We start from the raw sequence: 22,757 nt of genomic DNA on the forward strand, positions 1-22,757 counted from the left end.
GAGAGTCCCTTGGACTGCAAGGAGATCCAACCAGTCCATTCTGAAGGAGATCAGCCCTGGGATTTCTTTGGAGGGAATGATGCTAAAGCTGAAACTCCAGGACTTTGGCCACCTCATGCGAAGAGTTGACTCATTGGAAAAGACTCTGATGCTGGGAGGGATTGGGGGCAGGAGGAGAAGGGGACGACAGAGGATGAGATGGCTGGATGGCATCACTGACTCAATGGACGTGAGTCTCAGTGAACTCCGGGAGTTTGTGATGGACAGGGAGGCCTGGCGTGCTGCGATTCATGAGGTCGCAAAGAGTCGGACACGACTGAGCGACTGAACTGAACTGATGGGAGCTTCAGTAGTAGTGTGAAAAACTAGCTTTAGAGCTAAAGCTATGCAACCTTGGAGATCAAACCCATCAATCCTAAAGGAAATCAGTCCTGAATATTCTTTGAAAGGACTGATGCTGAAGCTGAAACTCCAATACTTTGGCCACCTGATGTGAAGAACTGACTCATTTGAAGAGACCCTGATGCTGGGAGAGATTGAAGGCAGGAGGAGAAGGGGACCACAGAGGATGAGATGGTTGAATGGCATCACCGACTTGATGGACATGAGTTTGAGCAAGCTCCAGGAGTTGGTGATGGACAGGAAAGCCTGGTGTGCTGCAGTCCATGGGGTCGCAAAGAGTCAGACACAATTGAGTGACTGAACTGACTGATGCAACCTTGAGAAAAATCTCTGGGTCTCATTTTCTTTAAAATCAGAGGTTTGGGCCAGATGACTTGTAAAGTATTGCAAAGTTCTAACAGACTTTTTTTCTAATTTTTCATAGTCAAATAGACTGTATTTTCCACATATTTCCTTGGAGGGCATGAAGAAGCATGTATTTTAAGTTGTGCAGTTATTCCAGTGAATCCAAGTCAGATCTTAAAATGAAGACCATCTCATACCAGTCAGAATGGCTGCCATCAAAAAGTCTACAAACAATAAATGCTAAAGAAGGTGTGGAGAAAAGGGAACCCTGTTACACTGTTGGTGGGAATGCAAACTGGTACAGCCACTATAGAGAACAGTGTGGAGATTCCTTAAAAAACTGGAAATAGAACTGCTTTATGATCCAGCAGTCCCACTGTTGGGCATACACACCAAGGAAACCAGAATTGAAAGAGACACATGTACCCCAATGTTCATCGCAGTACTGTTTACAATAGCCAGGACATGGAAGCAACCTAGATGTCCATTAGCAGATGAATGGAGAAGGAAGTTGTGGTACATACACACAATGGAACACATTTGAGTCAGTTCTAATGAGGTGGATGAAACTGGAGCCTATTATACAGAGTGAAGTAAGTCATAAAAAGAAACACAAATACTATATATTAACACTGCTGCTGCTGCGTCACTTCAGTTGTGTCCGACTCTGTGTAACCCCAGAGATAGCAGCCCACCAGGCTCCCCCGTCCCTGGGATTCTCCAGGCAAGAACACGAGTGGGTTGCCATTTCCCTCTCCAATATATTAACACATATATATGGAATTTAGAAAGACAGTAACAATGATCCTATATGCAAGGCAGCAAAAAAAAAAAAAAAAAAAAAAACACAGAAGAACAGACTTTTGGACTATGTGGGAGAAGGCCAGGGTGGGATGATTTGAGAGAATAGCATTGAAACATGTATACTACCATATGCAAAATAAATGACCAGTGCAAGTTTGATGCATGAAGCAGGGCACTCAAAGCCAGTGTTCTGGGACAACCCAGAGGGATGGGGTGGGGAGGGAGGTGAGATGGAAGTTCAGTATGGGGGACACATGTATACCCATGGCTGATTCATGTCCATGTATGGCAAAAACCATCACAATATATAAAGTAATTATCCTCCAATTAAAATAAATTAAGTAATCTTAAAAAAGGAAAAAAGACCTGAAATGGCTGTCCCACTAAACCTGACCCATTTACAGGTTTGGTATTGAAGGGGAGCTAGAAATAAGTAAGGGGAAAGACAGTGAGGTGGAGAGAAAAGAAAAACTGCTCTAGAATACTAAGTATCTCGTCAGAACTGGAGAAACCCTGCACCAGGCATATCCCAAACACTTGAAGATGACTGATTTTTTGATGACCGATTTCAGTGAGAATTAAAACCACACAAAGAAAAGTAGTATCATGATTCTCCTTTCTCCCCCATCAAATTCTAACACGGGCAGAACCCTACCCTACAAATAAATACAAAGAAATCTATTTATTTTGCTGGTGTTCATAACAAAAATAACATTTGAACTTGAAACTGAGTCATATCTGAATTTTACACCATGAATTCATGTTTTGGAGACATGATTTGACCTTTAATAAAATGAAAGTGAAAACATGGAACACAAAGAGGTGCATTTTATAAGGAGAGAATTAACTTCTAAATTCCCACCTGAGATGCAAGCCATTTACAGCCAAAATTACCCCAGGAAAACATTCTAAATTACTCTTAAAGCACATTATACATGATTTTGTATACAAAACCTTATACAAACATAGGGATGAGTGAACATTTTATATATGTGATAATGTACAATATATGATGAATTATATGAAACTAAAATTTTACACTTTTTTCTTTTTGCCAGATGCATATAGTTGAAATCTACATAAATTAAATGTACATATGCTGGAATTCTGTTGAACTAGAATAAGCACTGGCCATGAAAAGCTCTTCAGGTGTCACCTGTGTCACCTGGGAACCTACTCGGGCCTTAGCTGACTCCTCAACGAAATGAGGAAGATAGAGGTAACATTCACTTTTCTTTGGTTCAAAATCATAAAGGGTCATAAGGGGTATTAATTTTATAAAAGTGAGCTTCTTCAGAATCATCCATTCAATGAGTTCTACAATTCTTTTCTTTGCCAAGAATTCATCCACTTGACTAGGTTTACCCAGTCCATGACCACAATACAGATCTAACTCTGAGGCTCACAAAGAATGCTATAAAGGGCCCTTTGCTGGTGAAACAAATTCCTCTCTCTTCTCAACATCCTCTCCTCTGAAATGCAAGGGCCTTTGGGGTGGTGAGGGCATGAAAGAGTATTTACAACATTTCATCTTGAAAATTTTCAAACTAAAAATTGGAAAGGTTTTACTTTTATATGACCTGGTCAACAAAACTCTATTTGTGTCTCAGCCTTTAAACCTCTTAAATCCAACATAAATCCTGCAAGAAGTGTCCCATGCCTGTCTACAGTTTTAAGTAATCCTGTTTTCAAAAGTATGCTTTGGGGAGAGATACTAGCTCAGAAAGATATATTGAAAAGCTTCTCTTCTAAAACACTAATACTGTAGATTCACTTCTGTATGTTCCGTTAGTTATGTGTCTTCCTTCCAGCTTTTGAACATGCCATTTTAAAAGCTGTGCTCATCACAAACCTTCCAGCAGGTACCTAGATGTCGTCAGAGGCCTACTCCTGTCTACCCATCACCTTGTTGAACAAGGGGAGACTAGAGTAGATCATTTCTTTCCTGAGACCTCCTACCACTCTTGTCATCTTTCCCTTCAGAAAAAGAGCATGGACATTAAAGTCAAGCCTGGGATCAAATCCTGCTCAAATCAAATCCAGTGACTAGCCACGTGACTACAAAATTTAAATTGCAACTATTTAAAATTACAACTCTGTCCCCTACACCTCAAGTTCATGGTTTCTCCTAACCTTGTTCTAGTTTTAATTTTTTCCACAGAACGTCTCACTTAACATATGTACTTACTATTATATAATTATATATGTAATATAAATAACATGACTTCATATATACATATATATTTATGTTATTTAGCTCCTACGCCTAGAACGTGAACTCCATGAGGGAATAGATCTGAGTTCAATTACTTTCTCAAAAGCTTAGAACAGTCCCTGACACATAGAAGGTACTCAACAAATACTTGTTAAGCAAATTAAGAGAAGGAAGTCACTCAGGATATAAACAATTAAAATTATTTTTTAAACCTTTCTGGCCTCCTCCTTCTTACACATCTGTCCTAAAGAGGTTACGCTTGTTTCTATATGATGACTCAGCTTTGAGTACACACATTCCCCCCACATCTCAGGGAATATAAGATGAAACTTACATTATAGTCCTCTGCCAGGAATCATGCACTTCCATGATTATGGAACAAACAGCCTATGATCTTTATTGCAATATGGCCCATAGATATTAAGAAATAAAGCAATTGTGTTTTTAATCTGAAAATTTCAACTCTATCTAACTAAAGTGTGCATGACCATGACATACCAACAAATGAGGAAAAAAAATTAAAGGTACAATTGAAATTATTAAAATATTGGGAATGAAATCCTGGTCAATTTTATCCTGTGTCAGTTCCAGTCATGTACACTGAGTCTGTAAGATGCCTCATCTATATTGTTGGAATGAGGGGAGGTTCTATTATAGAATAATGGTCACCAGTTTCCTCCCTCCCACTTCTTAAGGCTCCATTCCTCTATAATTCTAACTCATCCAGGCTTCCAGATGTCATGATTTTCTTCTTGTGCAACTGCAATCTTTTTGGCATCATCCTTTTTATTCACCATAACCTTTGTTCTTTGGATTATGGATATCAAAATTTAAGGAGGCATCCTTTCCTACTTGCTGTAGGATGCCTCTTATACTTGGTTTGACTGTTAAATATTTTGGATGCACAAGTCAGTGATGAATTCTATTTCTCCCTTACCATCTCTTCCCTCTCCCTCTCTATCCTCCCTCTTCTCCTTCTCCTTATTGATTAGACTGTGTTTTACATTTTCTAGAAATCACATTTTCAGAAATCACATTTTAGGTCAACATTTTCAGCAATCAAGGTATAAGGGTACAGAATCAAGAAATGAAGACTTCTTGGAAGTAAGCAATTAGAAGAAGGCTGCTGCTGTTGCTGCTAAGTCGCTTCAGTCTAGCAGTTTCATAATACTAGTAGCAAGAAGAGACCAGCTAGACGTTTAATTGATAGAATTAGGAAAAGGAACAGATAAGAAAGAACCTTCTGAGGGCCAGAACAAGACTTGATGATTGTCAACACTCTCTTTCCTGCAAAGGAGTTCAATTTTAATGTAATCAGATTGTGGAACTATTTTGTGAGCCCCAGGGCATTATTAAAAACAATAGCACAATCAGCTAGCAATTAGTGAAGGCTAATACTGGGTCTGATACAAAAAGAGGCAGATGGACCAAAGCTTAAAGGAGAAATCAGGGGAAAAGATAGTTGAAGAGAGCCTAGCTAAAGCTACAACCATCCATGGTAGTCAGGGAAACTGTGTGCATGCCCAAGGCAAGACCTCATGACGCATGACATCAGAAGCTACACAATGAAAAGGAACAGACTTCACCAAATTAGTCCAGACAAGCCAGTAAACAAATAAATGAGCAAAAAAAAAAAAACAACAAAAAAAAACAAGTAACAACAAGCCCCAGAGGAGCATGGGAATAATTAAAGTTACTGCTGCTGCTGCTGCTGCTAAGTCACTTCAGTCGTGTCCGACTCTGTGAGACCCCATAGAAAGTTACTATATTGCCTAAAATATCCAGTTTTCAACAAAAAATTACAAAACGTGCAAGAAAAAAATTTCACAGGGAAAACTAAGCAGACAATAAGCCTTTGAGGATTAGGAGTAGACAACAAACTGTGGAAAATTCTTAAAGAGATGGGAATACCAGACTACCTGACCTGCCTCTTGAGAAATCTGTATGCAGGTCAGGAAGCAATAGTTAGAACTGGACATGGAACAACAGACTGGTTCCAAATAGGGAAAGGAGTACGTCAAGGCTGTATATTGTCACCCTGTGACAATTTAACTTACATGCACAGTACATCATGAGAAATGCTGGGCTAGATGAAGCACAAGCTGGAATCAAGATTGATGGGAGAAATATCAATAATCTCAGATATGCAGATGACACCACCCTTATGGCAGAAAGCAAAGAAGAACTAAAGAGCCTCTTGATGAAAGTGAAAGAGGAGAGCGAAAAAGTTGGCTTAAAACTCAACATTCAGAAAACTAAGATCATGGCATCTGTTCCCATCACTTCATGGCAGATAGATGGGGAAACAATAGAAACAATGAGAGACTATTTTCTTGGGCTCCAAAATCATTGCAGATGGTGACTACAGCCATGAAATTAAAAGATGCTTACTCCTTGGAAGAAAAGTTACAACCAACCTAGTCAGTATATTAAAAAGCAGAGATATTACTTTGCCAACAAAGGTCAGTCTAGCCAAATCTATGGTTTTCCCAGTAGTCATGTATGGATGTGAGAGTTGGACTATAAAGAAAGCTGAGCACCGAAGAATTGATGCTTTTGAACTGTGGTGTTGGAGAAGACTCCTGAGAGTCCCTTGGACTGCAAGGAGATCCAACCAGTCAATCCTAAAGGAAATTAGTCCTGAATATTCATTGGAAGGACTGATGCTGAAGCTGAAACTCCAATACTTTGGCCACCTGATGCGAAGAACTGACTCATTTGAAAAGACCCTGATGCTGGGAGGGATTGGGGGCAGAAGGAGAAGGGGACGACAGAGGATGAGATGGTTGGATGGCATCACTGACTCAATGGAAATGAGTTTGAGTCTGTTGGTGATGGACAGGGAGGCCTGGCGTGCTGCAGTCCATGGGGTCGCAAAGAGTTGAACATGACTGAGCAACTGAACTGAACTAGCAGACAAGTATTTCAAACCAATTATTATACATATATATAAAACACTTCACTGAATAAGAACAGAATACATTTTCTTCTCAAGAGCACACAAGAGCATTTTTCAAGACAGACTAAATGCTAGAGCATTAAAAAAAAAAAGGCCTCAATAAGTTTTAAAAGGATTTCAATCATGTTTATATGTCCTTCAACCACAAATTCAAGTAAAAATAATTAAGAGAAGGAAATATGAGAAATCCACAAATATGCAGAAATTAAACAACATATTCCTAAATGACATATATGTTAAAGAAAAGTAATTAGAAAATTCTCTGATATGACTGAAAACAAAAGCACAACATAGCAAAATTCACAAGATGGAGCTAAAGCAGTACTCACAGGGAAATCTATAGCTTCGTTGGCAAAGGATAAAGAGTTCAAATGAAAGACACTAACTTTCACCTTAGGAAACTAGAAAAAGAAGACCAAAATAAATCTAAATCAGAAGGCAAGGAAAAAATAAAGACTAAAGCAGAAATAAATGGAGAGAACAGAAAATAGAGAAAAATAAAAATAAACAAAAATTGATTCTTTGAAGAGACAAATAAAACTGAAAATCTTAGTGAGACTGACCAAGCAAAAAGAGACTCAGATTACTAAAATCAGAAATGAAAGAGGAGGCATCGCTCACAAAGAAATTTCAAAATATATATTTTTAATAAATATATTTCATACATATGTATATGTTACAATCAACTTTAGGCCAACAAATTAGATAAACTAGATGAATGGACAAGTTTCAAGAAAGACACAAACTATCAAGGATACCAAGACACAACTACTCAAAAAGTAAAAAATCTGAATAGAACTATAGCAAGAAAGAAGACTGAATTAGTCATCTTAAAACTGCCTACAAAGAAAAAAGTCCAGGCTCAGATGGCTTCACTGATGAATTCTACTACATATTTGAAGAGTTAATATCAATACTTCACACAAACTCCTCCAAAAAAATAGAAGAAGAGATAATGCTTCCTATCTCATCCTATGAGGTCGATTTTACAATAATACCAAAGACATCACAAGAAAGAAAACTATAGACTAATATCCTTTATGAATATAAATATTAAAATCCTCAAAAAGTAGCAAAATGAAGCCAACAACAGATAAAATGGATTATATGCCATGATCAAGTGGGATTTATCCCAGAAATGTAAGATTGGTTTAACATCTGAAATCAATCAATGTAATACATCACATTAGTAGAATAAAGAACAAACAATACATGATTATCCTAACAGATACAGAAAAGCATTTGACAAAGTCCAACTGAACTGAACTGAACTGAACACTCTATCATGGTAAAAAACACCCAAGAAAGTAGGCACAGAAGAGAAATTCCTCAGTCTGTTGAGGGATAGTTAACATATAAACAAACAACTAATATATTTAATGGGAAAGACTGAATGCTTCCCCCTAATATTAGGAATTAGACAAGGATGTCAACTCTGACCACTTCTATTTTTCAACACTATACTAGAGGTTCTAGACAGGACAATGAAGCAAAAAAAAAGAAATAAAAGGCAGCCAGATTGGAAAGAAAGAAGCATGTTCTTGTTTATATTTAATACAAAGTCCCAGGGAATCCACTAAAAACCGTTAGAATAAACAAGTTTATCAAGGTTCACAACATGAGATCAGCATATAAAAGTCAATATATACCAGCAATGAACAATCCAAAATGTAATTAAGAAAACAATTCTATTTAATATAGTGTCAAAAGTATTTGGGAATAAACTAGGAATAACTTTAATAAGTGTTTCCATGTATGTGATTACAAAGCACTGTTGAAATGAAAGATCTAAACAAATGGAAAGACATCACACATTCATGGAATTAAAGATACAATATTGTTAAGATTGCAATAGTAACTAAATTGATCCACAAATTCAAGGCAATCCCTACCAAAATTTCAGCTCTTTTTTTTTTCATAGAGATTGACAAGCTGATTCTAAAATTCATATGGAAATTCAAGGGACCCAGAATAGTCAAAACAATCTTGAAAAAGAAGAAAGCTAGAGAACTCACACTTTATAGTTTCAAAACTTTCTACAAAGCTATAGTGATCAAAACTGTGTTATCCTGACATAAGGATAGACATATAGATCATTGGATAGAATCAAGAGTTTAGAAATAAACCTTCATATTTATGGTCAATTGATTTTTCATAAGGGTGCCAAGAAAATTCAATGAGAGGAAGTCTTTTTAACAAATGGTGCTGGGATAATTGGATATCCACATGCAATAAAATGAATTTGGACACCTACCTCACACTATCCACAAAAATTAACTCAAAATGGATCAGACACCTAAATGTAAGAGCTGAAACTATAAAATTTTCAGAGGAAAACAGAGGAATAAATCTTCACGATTTTGGGTTAGGCAATGGCTTCTTAGATACAACACCAAAACTCAAAGCAAAAGCACTAATCTTTTATTCTGACTGAGTAAAAGGAGCCAGGGACAAAAGATCACACACTGTATGGGTCCTTTTCTATAATACGTCCAGAATAGACAAATGTACTAAGACCAAAAGGTCTAATCTGCAGGGATGGGAAGAGAATGGGAAGTGACTGGTAATAGGTATGTGAAGTTCCTTTTTCAGGTGATGAAAATATTCTAAATTTAGATTGTGGGGATAGTTGTACATTTTGAATATACCAAACTCAATGAATTATATACTTTAAGTGAGTGAATTATATGGTATTTGAATGATATTTCAATTAAGCTGTTAAAATATAGTAATGGATTTAGAGAAAAGGATATGATCTGCTGAGAAAGGCAAGCCACTTTTTATATATTACTAGGGACAAAATCATCTATGCTGCATCTTCACTGCCACTTTAGTGAACAGTCTGATTACTTACCTGCTCCCATTCCTGCTTTGTTAATTGTTCAGAAAAGGATCCACTTGTTCTGATTCCCAGAGCCACAGTGGCTGTACCCAGTTTATTTTTCTTCTCAGCACGGTCTCCATCCATTGGAATTGGCGGCATCAGCACAGATCTCATCTACAAAACAAATTCATGCTTTAGCCAAACCCTATGCTTAGTGTGCTGCACGTAGAAACTTCAGCACTAGTTGCTATTTTGTCTATATTATTGTGCCTCAACTCAATGGAAAATACATGATCACCTGTTCTATCTCACCTACCTCCTTCATCTTACTGATGCACTGATCTCTATAAACCGGGCCTGTTAAGCTCTGTTTGTACATTTTTCAACTAGAGACACTGTCTTACAGGGAAAGTTTCCCATTAGAGTTTCTAAAAGACCTCAGAGGCACAGATGTCAGTGGAGACATGTTCTTTGGCATTGTGACGGGAAATGGAAGATGCTAAGGGAAAATAAGTCTCCCTCTGAGCCTTTATCTATACATGGAGCTGAGAACTAATAGGCCTGGAGTTCAGAAATACCTCTTTAGAGGATGGCTGCTTTTCTTTTTGTTGTGTTTTCCAGGAGAAATGAGAGAAAGTATATCTATGTCCAAGAAAGTTCACAAAGGGGACATAAATTGAAAACTTTGGAAGCCTTCTAACTTGAGTGCACTGGGTTTGCAGTCTGAGGTGCCAGCAACTGAACATTATATCTAATCCTATTAACAGAGGCGGTGTATTTCTTTGTAAACAAAATGTCTTTCTGATAGTAGATCAATTACTATAATCCATTCTATGTTCCCTTATATAATTTGAGACTGCAATTTTATACTTGTTTCTCTGTAGCACCATACCTTTACACAAAACAATTTGAAGCAATGGTTCTATTACATTGGAAGCCTTAGTTCAGCGATGGACAATTCTCTGAAGTAGGCACTTAAGTTTCTTCTATAAACTACGGTGTCTATAAAATCTTACCTTTATTTTTCAAAAATAGAAGCAAACCGTATTCTGAGGTCCTATCTCATTGAGACGGTTGGAATTCAATTCAGCTGTTATTAGTGAGCTCACAGCCTACCTCCCTGTCTCCCCCCCAGAAAATGTCTCCAGGTCTTAGGCAGAGCAGAGTATTTTGGGAGGACACTCTGAACTCGGGGTCCACACAACTCACTTCTGATAAGGTTATCGGGCAGGACAAAGCCACATGGTCTCTTAAGTACTGTGGCTCTTCTGTTTTCAAAGCCATGTGGGATCAGGACACTTTGCCCAGTCCCTGCTGGGTGCCACATCATCATTTTCTCCTGGGGGTCCTACTAGCAATCTCTTCCCATAACCTCTGCCAAGGAGTTTGAAGAATACTAAACCAGAGGCTAAAGTATTATAGTCTTCCTTCTCTGTCCCTCTGCATTCACCACCCCATCCTTTCCAACCTGCCCACTTTACAAAATACCTTTAATGAACCTGCAGTGGAGGTTGTCATTGAGTTCCCCCAACTCTACCCCTTCCCCATGAACAACTAAATCATACAGCAGGTGTAAACGAGGAAGCATGTTCACCCCTACATTTGGAGGTCCAAACAGATGGGCAAGTGGGGGTTATAAAACTAACCTGAAAATCTGTTTTTGTATCTCATCTAGTAGAGTTCCAAAGGCTTAAACCTACTACTTTCATTACAGTTCAATTATATTTCACACAAAGAACACGTGCTACCAGTTCAACTTCATTCCAGCAGGGTAGACAAAAAACATACAAGTCAAATTTCTACCTTTAAAGCCAGTCTTAACAGTAGGTGGAACAATGATCCCCTAAGGGGGTGAAATGTGAGGTATCCTGGGAAAATTTCTGGCCTCAAAATTTCTCCCCAGGGTCTCTCTTGGTGACTGAAATTTAAACCTCAGTTTTAAGTATCATGAAAAAGAGGACAGAGTTGGAGAAGAGAGCTTTATGTTCTGAGCTTACTCTATGCCATCTTTTTCATCTAGGTAATTATATTTAATCTTCCCAGCAATTCAATATGGCAGGTATTTTTTAGCTTTAATGCATAGATGTGGGAACTGAGGCTTAGAAATCACTGGCACCTTACCCAGTCACCCAGCCAGGAAGGGGCAGAAGCAGGATGTAATAGATGCAATGTTAGCTACATCTGTCTGATGTCAGAGCTTCACAGTGTTTACTAGGTTAAGGTGGCTCTCAATTTAGGGTCGCCACAGAAATAGTAATGGACATTTCAGAGAAATGCTCTTAATATCTCAAAAAGCCTGAGAGAGGACTGGCTTCTCAGGCTAACCTCAGGAAAGGAAAAGTTTTCAATCTGATTAATTAGTAGTGGCTGCCACAGCTGATTAGTGCTGTTGTCACAGGGCCAATGGTGGTGGAGTGTCGCATTCCCGCCATGTGCTTGCCAATATTTGACTGACAAAAACATCATGTTCCCTTGCTCTTGGCTAGAATCATATCCACTCATTATGTTAACAATTACTATCTCATGTTGATTCAAACAGCTTATTGGCTTGACTATTTGCTGAGATCCTAAAAAAGGTACCTTAAATTAGGGTGGCCTTAAAATTTATTGCAACTGGGGTGCTTCTGAGAGTAAAGGGAGGTGGTATTAACACCTACACCAAGACAACAGGTGTAAACCAGGAAGTATGGTTATCACTGGGTGAGGCTGGGGAGGGGGTATGTAAAATCAGCACAGAATCAGGAAAGGAGTTGTAAAAAAAAGTTTTTATCCAGTTTTACCTTAGGTTTGCCCTATTTCAGTCTTAAATCTCTTAGGAAATATTCATCAAACATTAATACTGACTACATCTTAGGTGCTGGAGTTATATCAGTGAACTAGAGAAGCAGGGGAAGATGATAAACAAATAGTACCACAATTGCTTATTTAATTTTGGTAACTGTTATGAAGGATAGGTACAAGGGGCTTGAGAGCATACGGACGGGGACCTGATCTAGTCAGGAGGTCGTGGAGGGCTTTCCAGGGGAGGGGTAGGTTTAAGCTGAAATTAGAAGGATGAGAAGGAGTTGGCGACAATATAATCATTCATATGTATATAAAGGTATAAGGACTCTAAAAACTCAAGGTGAACAGGAATCACATGTCCACATCAAATTAAATTCTGGTTCTAGATTCCCCTTGCCTGGATTGGTAGGAATTTGATTAACAGTCCTGAGGAGCAGGGTTCAGGTTTCTCACTAGGACCACACATGATCACCGGGCTCAGAGCTGCCACTGGTCGTCATGCCCAGGTGGTTCCCCTGTTCCCCTAGTCTGGGGGCATTGGCTGGGCTCTTGACAGGCAGAAGGCAATTCCAGTCACTCTGCAAAGCCCCACCAAAGAAGCCTTTCACTAAGCCTCAGAGCTTCAGGCTCCACACAGCCACTTCCCTCAGAGGGTCAATATATATTCCTGCTTTGCTTCTGCTGTATTGAATATGGTTACTTAAGTTTAAAATATTAAACTATCCCCCCCCTTAAAAAAAATATGAGCCATTTAGAATACATATGGGAAATCACACCAATTCAGAAACAAACTGCTGTATGATTCTACTTCTAAAAGGTTCCTGGAGGAGTCAAATTCTTAGAGCTATAACACAGAATGGTGGCTGCCAAGGGCTGGGGAAGGTGGAATTGGGAATTAGTGTTTAATGGGTATTTTCAGTTTCAGAAAATGGAAAGTTTTAGAAATAGATGGTGGTGACAGTAGTGACAGTTGCACAATAATGTGAAAGTACTTAATGCCACTGAACTGCACACTTAAAAATGGTTAAAGTGGTAAACTTATGTTGGTATATTTTACCACAACATTGATTAATTAGAAATTTTAACTTTTCAAAAATCAAGATTTTTCACTTTTAGAAACAATTATGAAATGCCAATATTTTCCCACTTTCACCATGAATTTTTAAAAATATTTTTTCTATGCACAGAAGTTATCAATTTAGTTCTTTATCACTCAATCATGGATTTTCTTAAAATTTTTACTCATTTTTTCAGAGTTATAGCAATCACTAAAACACAAATCTATATAAAACAATACATGAAAGGAGGTATGTATCCCTTTGTAAATCTGAGACAACATTCATGCAAACATTGCTTCTTACTTTGTTTCTTTCTATACGGTGGAGTAAATTCAAGTCTGTGGACTCTGATATCCCTCCATGTATGACCAGGACTTCATTGTCAATGATTGTACCAATTGGGAGCCAGGTATAGACCTCTTCCAAGATTTGTAAGATTTTTTTTCCATGCAGCTGTAAGTAAGAGCTTGAGTAAGTTTGTTTTTCTGATAGGTTCAATTTTACTCAATAATCCCAACATATGGACAAAAACCAACAGTCTTCATGCCACCCAAACTAGGTCAGGATGGACACACTAACCAACAAGCATGCATGAATCATCTTTTAATTCTCTTTTTTTGATACTTTGACTTGCTGACCCAGGGGAAGAGACTGCCCCTCCCAAGGCTAGTTAATTCCTAGAGATAGAAAGGAGTTGTCTTTTGTATGTAAAGCAGGGTGCCTTTCATATGCAAATAAACCTAATCAGAGCCCATCCTCCCAACTAGTCCTTTGCGGATTTAACCAGCCTGCCAATGCAGGAAACATGAGAGACCTGGGTTCCATTCCTGGGTCAGGAAGATTCTCCGGGAGGAGGGCATGGCAACCCACTCCAGTATTCTTGCCTTGAGACTCCCATGGACAGAGGAGCCTGGTGGGCTACAGTCCATGGGGTCACACAGAGTCAGACACGACTGAGCAGCACACCCAGGGCCACTATTTCCTGCTCTAATCACCCCAGGGCGAGCCAGATACCAGGCAACCATGGACAGCTTGTAAACCCCAGAGCCTGCTGAGATTACTCAAACGAGCCAATCCTAAACCTGCTTACACTGCCTCACCCATTTCTTCCTGAGAAAACCACAATAAAGGCTCTTGCCACTGCCTCTGACTGACCCTGAGGCGCAGCCCCATACAGTGTGGTGCTCCACTGACTTCAGTTTCTAAGGAATTGTGAGTAAAAACCTTTCCCTTCATGACAGTCATTTTCATGTTTTACCAAACCTGAGTAAAAAAATCCCAGGTATCTTTGAAACAACAGAGTTTGTATCTGTGTTAAAACTCACACAGAAGTCACAATGAAAAAGCTTCGTTTAGTCCAGAAAGAAAAACAGGTCTTCACCATGGCCAAGGCTTCCTTTTGTGCTTTTATTGGCCTGGATTCTGATTAATTTTCCCATCATCCTTCTTGAAGCTTTTTCTTTTTTTAAACTTCTATGTATAAACAGCAAAGAGGATGTAAAAAAAAAAGTAGATGAGTCTTACCTTATATTTATGTAAAATTTCTTTCGTGAAGCCATACCTGAAAAAAACAATGGGATTTCAACTCTTTCACTGAATGTTGATAACTCCCACTTACCTGAGTCAAGTCATGCAAAAAAGCGAGTCCTTGACATCTTACTATCACAAGTATCAAGAACTCAAGCAACTAGACTTCAGTTGGAACTGTTACTTACTCAAGTCTTTGCTAGGCACTATGGGAAAGAACAAAGGCAGCTGATGACGTCATCCCTACCCTCAAGGAGTTTAGAGTATAGCTGGGAAAAGAAGATAAATTTTCATGAAACCAATACAAGACAACTTAAGAAATATGTGGTGGGCACCCATGTCTGAGTACTGCAAGTATTCAGAGATGTGTGCTGTGGCCACTGAGGGAAGGTGTGTGGGAGAATGTTTTTCATTTAGATAGAATTTCTCAGACATCCTATACCTTATGGTAAATGAATGATTAGGAGGGAAAAAAGACCAAACAAAGACAAAGAAAAGCCTAGAAGGTAATAAGTTGGTTCTTAATACTCTCTCTGACATAGCTCATGTAATGGTATTGCACGTTTTAATAAAAAGTATCAGGAAGTTTAATGCCTGAATAGCAGTCACTAAAAGGGATTTAATGATGAGATGTTTTTTCCAATACTTTCCTTGCCTTAAGATAATAATATTTACCTTGAACACCCAACAAAGTGAAGTCAGAATGCAGCATACTCACTCCAGGTTTCCACACAAATCATGTCATGTGAAGCTTCTACAGTGTAACATGATGTTTCCTGAAATGAACTCAGTCCTGTCCATTCAACAGCACCTCAAATCTCAAATCAGCTTACCCCCAACTGAATTCATTATTCTCCCTCAGCCCACCTTTCTCCTCTTATCATGTTCCCAGTATCAGTGATATTGCAAATTCAACCTAGGAATCTGGAGGTCATCTTGATTCTCTCTTCTTTCAAGTCCTCCATATCATGTTACCAAGCCTTAAATCAATGCCTAAACTCCTCTTGAATCTATCTACTTCTTTGCTTCTCCATCTCCCAGTCTAAGTGAGAGCCCATCATCTATCTCTTCAACTCTTATATTTCCTACTGGCATCCCCATATCTATTCTTGTCCCTCACCAAACTACTCTTACTGCTGCATCTTACAACACAAATTTTATAATACTCTTCAATGATTTTCTTCTGTCCTCAGAAGAAAGCTCAAGTTCCTCTACAATAATTTCTTATGTCTCCAGCTCTATCAGGTACCATTCTGTTCTTCAGTTTATGCTTCTCCTATCTTGAATTTCTTTCAAATCTAAAAAGTCCTTTCTCAAGCTCTGCCTAAGTTGTCTCTTCACTGTGGAACACTGTTTCCCATCCACTCTTGCCATGGTCCTCTCTTGGTTTCCTAATTCATCCTTCAGGTCTCAGGCTAATGTCATATTTCTATGGGAGAACCTTCCAACCACCTCTCAGACAGGTTGGATCTCCCTCTTTACAAATTCATCACATTTGAAAAACCTGCTCAACTTGTGTCTTCCCTGCTAGATGTAAATTCTAGAAGGGCAGGGGCCATGTCTCTTTCAGTAACCATTCAGCCCTAGATCCTGAAGCTGAAGCTCCAACACTTTGGCCACCTGACGTGTAGCAGTGACTCACTGAAAAAGTCCCTGATGCTGGGAAAGACTGATGGCAGGAGGAGAAGGGGGTGACGGAGGATAAGATGGATGGATGGCATCACCAACTCAATGGACATGAGTCTGAGCAAACTCTGGGAAATGGTGAAGGACAGGGAAGCCTGGCATGCTACAGTTCATGGGGTCACAAAGAGTCGGACGACTAAGCGACTGAACAGCATCAACAAATAGAACTGAAGAGCTAAATAAATGGAAGAATAAATGGCATGCCCAAATAAATGTTTTGAGCTATATTACATATATGTATTGAGCTATATTTTATATATATATATAGCCTCTGAAAATAGCCTTGGGATTTTTTTCCTTCATATTTAGCATTTTCTTCCATACCTTAGGGTTAGAATTGAAACTCTTGTTTTCAGGCCAAGTGCCAAAACTGCCCCAAAGAGAAAACTCATCAGTTGCTGAGCTTTGATGCAGTTACTCAAAAGCCCAGCACTGAAGCATCTAACATGCCATGCCTTCTACTTCCCTAGTGCAAACTGGATTCTGTTTTTTCATAAAACAAGAAACAAAAGGAAAAGAAAAGGAGGAGAGGAAGAAGAGGAGGAATGGAAAGGGGAAAGGAGGAAGAGGAAAGAAAGGAAAGAAGAACATTTGTCACTTACTATGCCTTTCACAGCAAAAACTGGTAAACCACTTAACCAATCTTTATTCCCCCAGCTTCCATTGAGTCAGATAGCTGAAATGCTATGTTACCACTATTCTCCAATATGTTTACGAACAACTATGCCAGAAGTCATCACCATGTCATAAAAAAATATACACATCAGTGAAAAACACAGTACTAGTTTCCGAGACAACTTCTGAGGCAAGCCAAAAGAGTATCGAGAGAATGAGTCCATCTAAACCTGCTCATAGAACAACCCCACCTCCAAACCTGGCCTAACACGTCTAGAAAGCACACAATTTGACTTGGGAAGGGTGGGCATGGGGGGAAGAACATAATAGAAGGGAGAAGGAAGGATTGGAAGAAAAGATAGGAAGGGAATTTTAGAGCAATTTATACTCACACAGTAGAGGATTGAGGGAGCTAAACTGGGGTAAGAACTGAGATCTTCCTTGAGATTCTCATCCCTACTTCTCTACACTCACCTCTAACTCTCTGCTAGGAACTAAACATGGTAGCATTTTCCAGAACAGGAAACAAAAGAGGAAATCTACAGGGCTAGGTTACCTCATATTCATCATAAAATCCTCATGGTTGCCTCTGTTCAAGTGCAGGTCATTTGGGTACACAAGAAAACTCACAAACAGGATCATTAGGATCTCCATGGAATTTTTTCCTCGATCTACAAAATCACCATTAAAAACATATGGGTTGGTCACTGAGGGGAGACCATTCTGTGGAAGGAAGAGGGGGGAAAAGGAGCAGTTAAAAGAATGTACTTTTTAAAGTAAGGTCTTGTACTTAACGTTCACACGGATATGGAGAAAAGAGGCTGAGTCAGTTCTTCCACTGGGAAAAATCTGCTTACCCACTCAAGCCTATTTGACTCTTCCAGGGCAAGGGTGAAAGGTTTCACTCTTCTCCTGCAAGAGACCTTTTGGAAGTAAAGAATTAGCTTGGGACAGGAAGACTCCAGGGGGGTGGCTCATCCTACTCACTCCCACCCATGAAAACTATGAGTTTTCTCTGAAAGGACCTGATAATTATCCTATTAAAAATGGATTCTTTCATCTCTTCCTTGGGTAAAGAGGGAAAAACATTGAACTAAGTAAGAGCCAGAAGTCGTTCATTCTAAGGGACCCTCTGTTTAATTTCTCTAGGCTGTGATTCTCTCAATTTGTAAAAACAACTCCATCCCAGATCAAAAATGAGAGATAGGATATGAATGTACTCAGGAAAGTGTAAGGTACTGTCCAACTGTGAGCAGAGCTAATATACCATCAGTCCACTCTGATACAATTACACCAGGTGTTGGAGGCATGTGTTCTTGACTGCTCACCAACCAGAGCCATATTTGTTGTTTAATATGTTGATTACCACTCCTGAGCACAATACCTTAAAATACAGTGTTAGCATAAAAAAAGACTGGGATTAGGACAAAGGTCTTTATAGCGGCTATTCTTTCCTTTACTTCTGTACTAGTAAACTCTAAAATAAAACACGCCATGTCTGGTAGAGAAATGGTTGAGTGCATTTTTATTGCATAGTAAGATAATTCAAATGTCTAAAAAATACATTACAAAAAGAAAATTTTAAATACTTATATATTCTAATATATGTCCTCTTTCCAAAAAGTTACCTTCAAGAAGTAATTCACATATTCTAGATATGTTAAACTTTTTCAAATGATTTTTGATTTTCTCTTTTGTTAAGTTTCAAATTATGTAAGAAAATATTACTTTATACTTACCACCTAGTATTTATATACATTTTAAATTGTTCATATCAATATGACAAAAATAGTTGAAAAAAATAAAATACAAGTTGTAGCATATAACTTAGGAATTCCAGAAGTCAGTATGCAACAAAACATGTTCTAAAGGCAACTGGAAAACAGCAAGCAAGCAGTGGTGTAGCGTTCTGGGCCAGAAGACTTATTCTCTAATTCAACTCCACTGTTACCCATGTGTCCCTGGGCAAGTTATTTGATCATTATGAACTCTAGTTTCCCATCTGTTAAATTATAACTTCCATGCTTATCATACAGGGCTACTTTGGAACTCACATGAGACTGTAGTGTGTAAAAACTACAGTGTGCTTTTACTATAGTGTGTAAAAATTATAAAGTACCACACAAACTAAGAGATTCATTTTATTATGACCTCCATGTTATTTCTAACTTTACAATCCCACTAATTTATATTGTCTTATACATGAATTCACATAACCTATTCACACTGGGCTTAGATAGTGTGAGCAATTATAAAACTATAGGTTATTGTTCATCAAAACATAAAGGAAAAGGCAGTGATTCTGCATCTCTAATACTCTTCCTTCCCCCAGACTTCAGCTGGCTGTGATGAGTAACCTGGAGAAGTCTGAGGAGTGCTGGAGGCTATAGGTTCTATCGGGATGTCCAAGACTGAAGGGGGCTTAAGGAGCAGCAGAGAGCCGTGGAAGAACTAGGCCTGAGGGGACATGTAGACTCTGATTAAGGGGACACTTTGTCTCAGAGCATGTGTGTGGTCTTGGTTGTGGGGGAAGGATCTGTATCTTACCGGAAAGGCAGGAGAACTTTCACATCTCTGAAACTAAAAGAATACTAACACTTCATTTAGAGACACCTAGGAACACAGAGACTTCCTCTCACACTCTTGATGCAGAAGCAGAAAGTGTTGTTGTGCCTCCAACTATGGAGAAGCTTAAGCAGAAAATTAAAAATGGAAATAACCTCATATTTAAGAGGATCCAGTAACCAGAGAGAGGCAGACCAATCAGACCTACTAAAGTACCATTCCCTAATGAGGTAACAGTGCTGGAGGAGACAGAGGCCAACTTTTTAAAAAATGAGAGTACCATGAAATAAAGAACAGAAAGTCAGTAATTCTTGGCATTAAAAATATACTATTGAAATTTAAAATATCAATAGACTGGTGATAACTAAAAGATAGAATGGTTGAAAAATACATTGCTGACCTGAAAGAGCAAGCAGATGAAAAATCTCTCACAAAGAGCAAAAGGCAAAACGATGGAAATCATGAGGGATGAGTAAGAGATTAGAGTTCAGAGTCAAGAGAACTAATATGCCAACAATAAGCATTCGAGAATCAGGAAAAAGGAACAGATGGAGAAGAGGCAATAATTACATAAATAAGAGAGGGAATTTTCTACGGTTTAAAATGAGACTTCACCCTGAAGTTTGAAAGAGCTCATGACTCCTGTGTTCAATGAACCTGTACTGATTGCTTGTTATGCACCAGACATAATTTTAGGTGTTAGAAACACAGAAGTAAACAATACGAAGTCCCTGCATTCAAAGAGTTTCCATTTAAAGAACCTAGCATCCACATGCCCCACAAAGGAAAACACTCAAGAACATATTTTAACCAAATAAGAGCAGTAACAATAAAAAGTCCTTAAGCCTGGGAAGACTAAGAGAAAAGATTACAGATGTGAACAATGAACCTTGCAATACATAATTAAATATAAATCAATAGCAATAATGTAGAAATTGTTTTCTCTGAAACAGCTAACAGAAAAACCTAAATGAACTTTTTGGCCAACCCGATACAAAACAAGGATTCAAGAAATAGAAGAGATGTCGTATGAAGGAAATCTGATAATGGTCAAGAACTAAAAATCTGGCATGAGCCAAAACTAAGGATTTGTAGGGGATGTGAAGGGAGAAAAGTAAAATTCTCTACAAATCTCATCTGAATGGGGAATGTACATGGAAAGTGCGAAAACACATATTTATCTTCCTGGAGGAGAGAGAGGATGATGAAGAAGGAATAAAGTTATAGCTATTTGAGAAGTATACACGCATACATCATTTATTAGAAATGTCAGGAATGGGTAATGAATAGGAAAGCATGGTAAAAATGCCAAAGAAAACAATAATTTAAAAAACTTCACCAAAACAGCAAAAGGAAAGACTACTTTAAAGCACAAAACTCCAAGTATGTATAGTTTGTGAGAAATACACATGAAAAAAAATAAAGGGAGACTGAAAGCAAGGTAAATGAAACAAAGAAAAGGTAAAGATGAAAATATTAATATTTGACAAAGTGGAATTTAATATTCAAAGTGCTAAAAATTATCACAAAGCAACATTATATCATAATAATGGGCACTTTATAAAGAAAGTTTAATTTATAAACTTGTATTCAATAAACAAAAGAACAAGTTTTTGCTTCATATATTTACTATAAATGCAAGAAGAAAATTTTTAAAAACACAGAGTAAATTATTCAAACTTAATTATTGGTTTAAAATAATGTCCACAAATTATTTGATACTCCCTTTAAAAGGTGAAGCCTAACACCACTCCCTGAACGTGGGCTGGACTTAGTGATTTGCTTCTAAGGAAGGAATAAGAAACAAAAGCAAGAATGCCGGTGTGTAACTGTGGAGACTAAGTCATAAAGGAGACTACAGCCTCCTATCTGTTCTCTCGGATCACTCACTCTGGGAAAAGCTACTGCTCTGTCATGAGAACACTCAGGTACCCTGTGGAGAGGACCATGTGGCTGTTCTGTCAATAGCCAGTAGGGACTAACTGAAAAGCTGTGTCTGCAGCAATATGAGTCAGCAATCTTGGAAGTGGGTCCACCAGGTCCAGTCAACCTTACAAATGACTGCAGCCCTGGCCAACAGCTTGATAGCCAGCTCATGAGAGACCTTCAGGGAGAACCACCCAGCTAAGCTGTACTCAGATTTCTGAATCACAGAAACTGTGAGATACTAAACATTTGCGGTTTTAAGCCAGTTAAGTACTGGGGTAATTTGTTATACAGAAATATATAATACACATATTTTAAAAGATACAAATGGAAAAAATTGAATGTATAGTTTACCCTTGAACATTGAGCGTTTGAGCTGCAAGGGTCCACTTAAACACAAATTTTTAGTGTAGTAAATACTACACTACTGCATGGTCCATTGTTGGTTGAATCTATGGATACAGAGGAACTGCTGATGAGGAAGGCCAACAATCAGTTATACGTGGATTAACTCTTATATTGTTCAAGGGTCAACTGTATAACTAATGAACTTAATAGATAGAAATACGAAGAACTCTACATCCTATGAACAGCGGGTGCAATTAATTTTTCATTTGTCCACGGAGGTTTCATGAGAATCTATCATATACTTGATTTCAAAGAAATTCTTAACAAATTCAAAATAATAAACATTTCATAGGATCCAGTCTCATATCATAATCCAATAAAACCTGAAGCAAATAATATGATGCAAAAAATTCTAGCTTTTTGAATTAAGGTCCTTGGAAATTAAATATTATGGTCTTCATACCATTGGATTAAAGAAGAAATTAACAGCAATATTATAAATTTGACAGAAGGCTCACTAACAGCTAAAGTAAGAAAAAATGTGTAGTCTTAAATGACTTCATTATTAAAGAAGATGCACATGAAAGACTATATTCACCTTAACACATCAGAAAAATAAAATCAATTAGATAAAGATAAAAGCTGAAATTAATTAAATGGAAAACAAAAAATGAAAGCTATATAATCCAAAGAGTGATT

The 22,757-nt window shown here is 38.1% G+C and overlaps 1 protein-coding gene across 9 annotated transcripts in view; it reads right to left on the reverse strand.

Annotated features, from left to right (window-relative positions):
• Window positions 1–22,757, reverse strand: part of PPEF1 (protein phosphatase with EF-hand domain 1) — a 157,401-nt gene that overhangs the window by 19,960 nt on the left and 114,684 nt on the right. For 8 of the 9 annotated variants that reach the window (XM_015461777.3, XM_015461783.3, XM_015461778.3 and 5 more), the window contains 4 exons: window positions 17,776–17,942; window positions 14,916–14,952; window positions 13,695–13,844; window positions 9,580–9,723 (listed from right to left, as the gene is read on the reverse strand). In XM_015461777.3, coding sequence (XP_015317263.1) covers window positions 9,580–9,723; window positions 13,695–13,844; window positions 14,916–14,952; window positions 17,776–17,942 — 498 coding nt within the window. The remainder of the gene's footprint in view (window positions 1–9,579; window positions 9,724–13,694; window positions 13,845–14,915; window positions 14,953–17,775; window positions 17,943–22,757) is intronic. The other variant, XM_059883888.1, reaches the window with a different exon arrangement.

The sequence above is a fragment of the Bos taurus genome, chromosome X (assembly GCF_002263795.3).
Source record: "Bos taurus isolate L1 Dominette 01449 registration number 42190680 breed Hereford chromosome X, ARS-UCD2.0, whole genome shotgun sequence".
NCBI lineage: Eukaryota > Metazoa > Chordata > Mammalia > Artiodactyla > Bovidae > Bos > Bos taurus.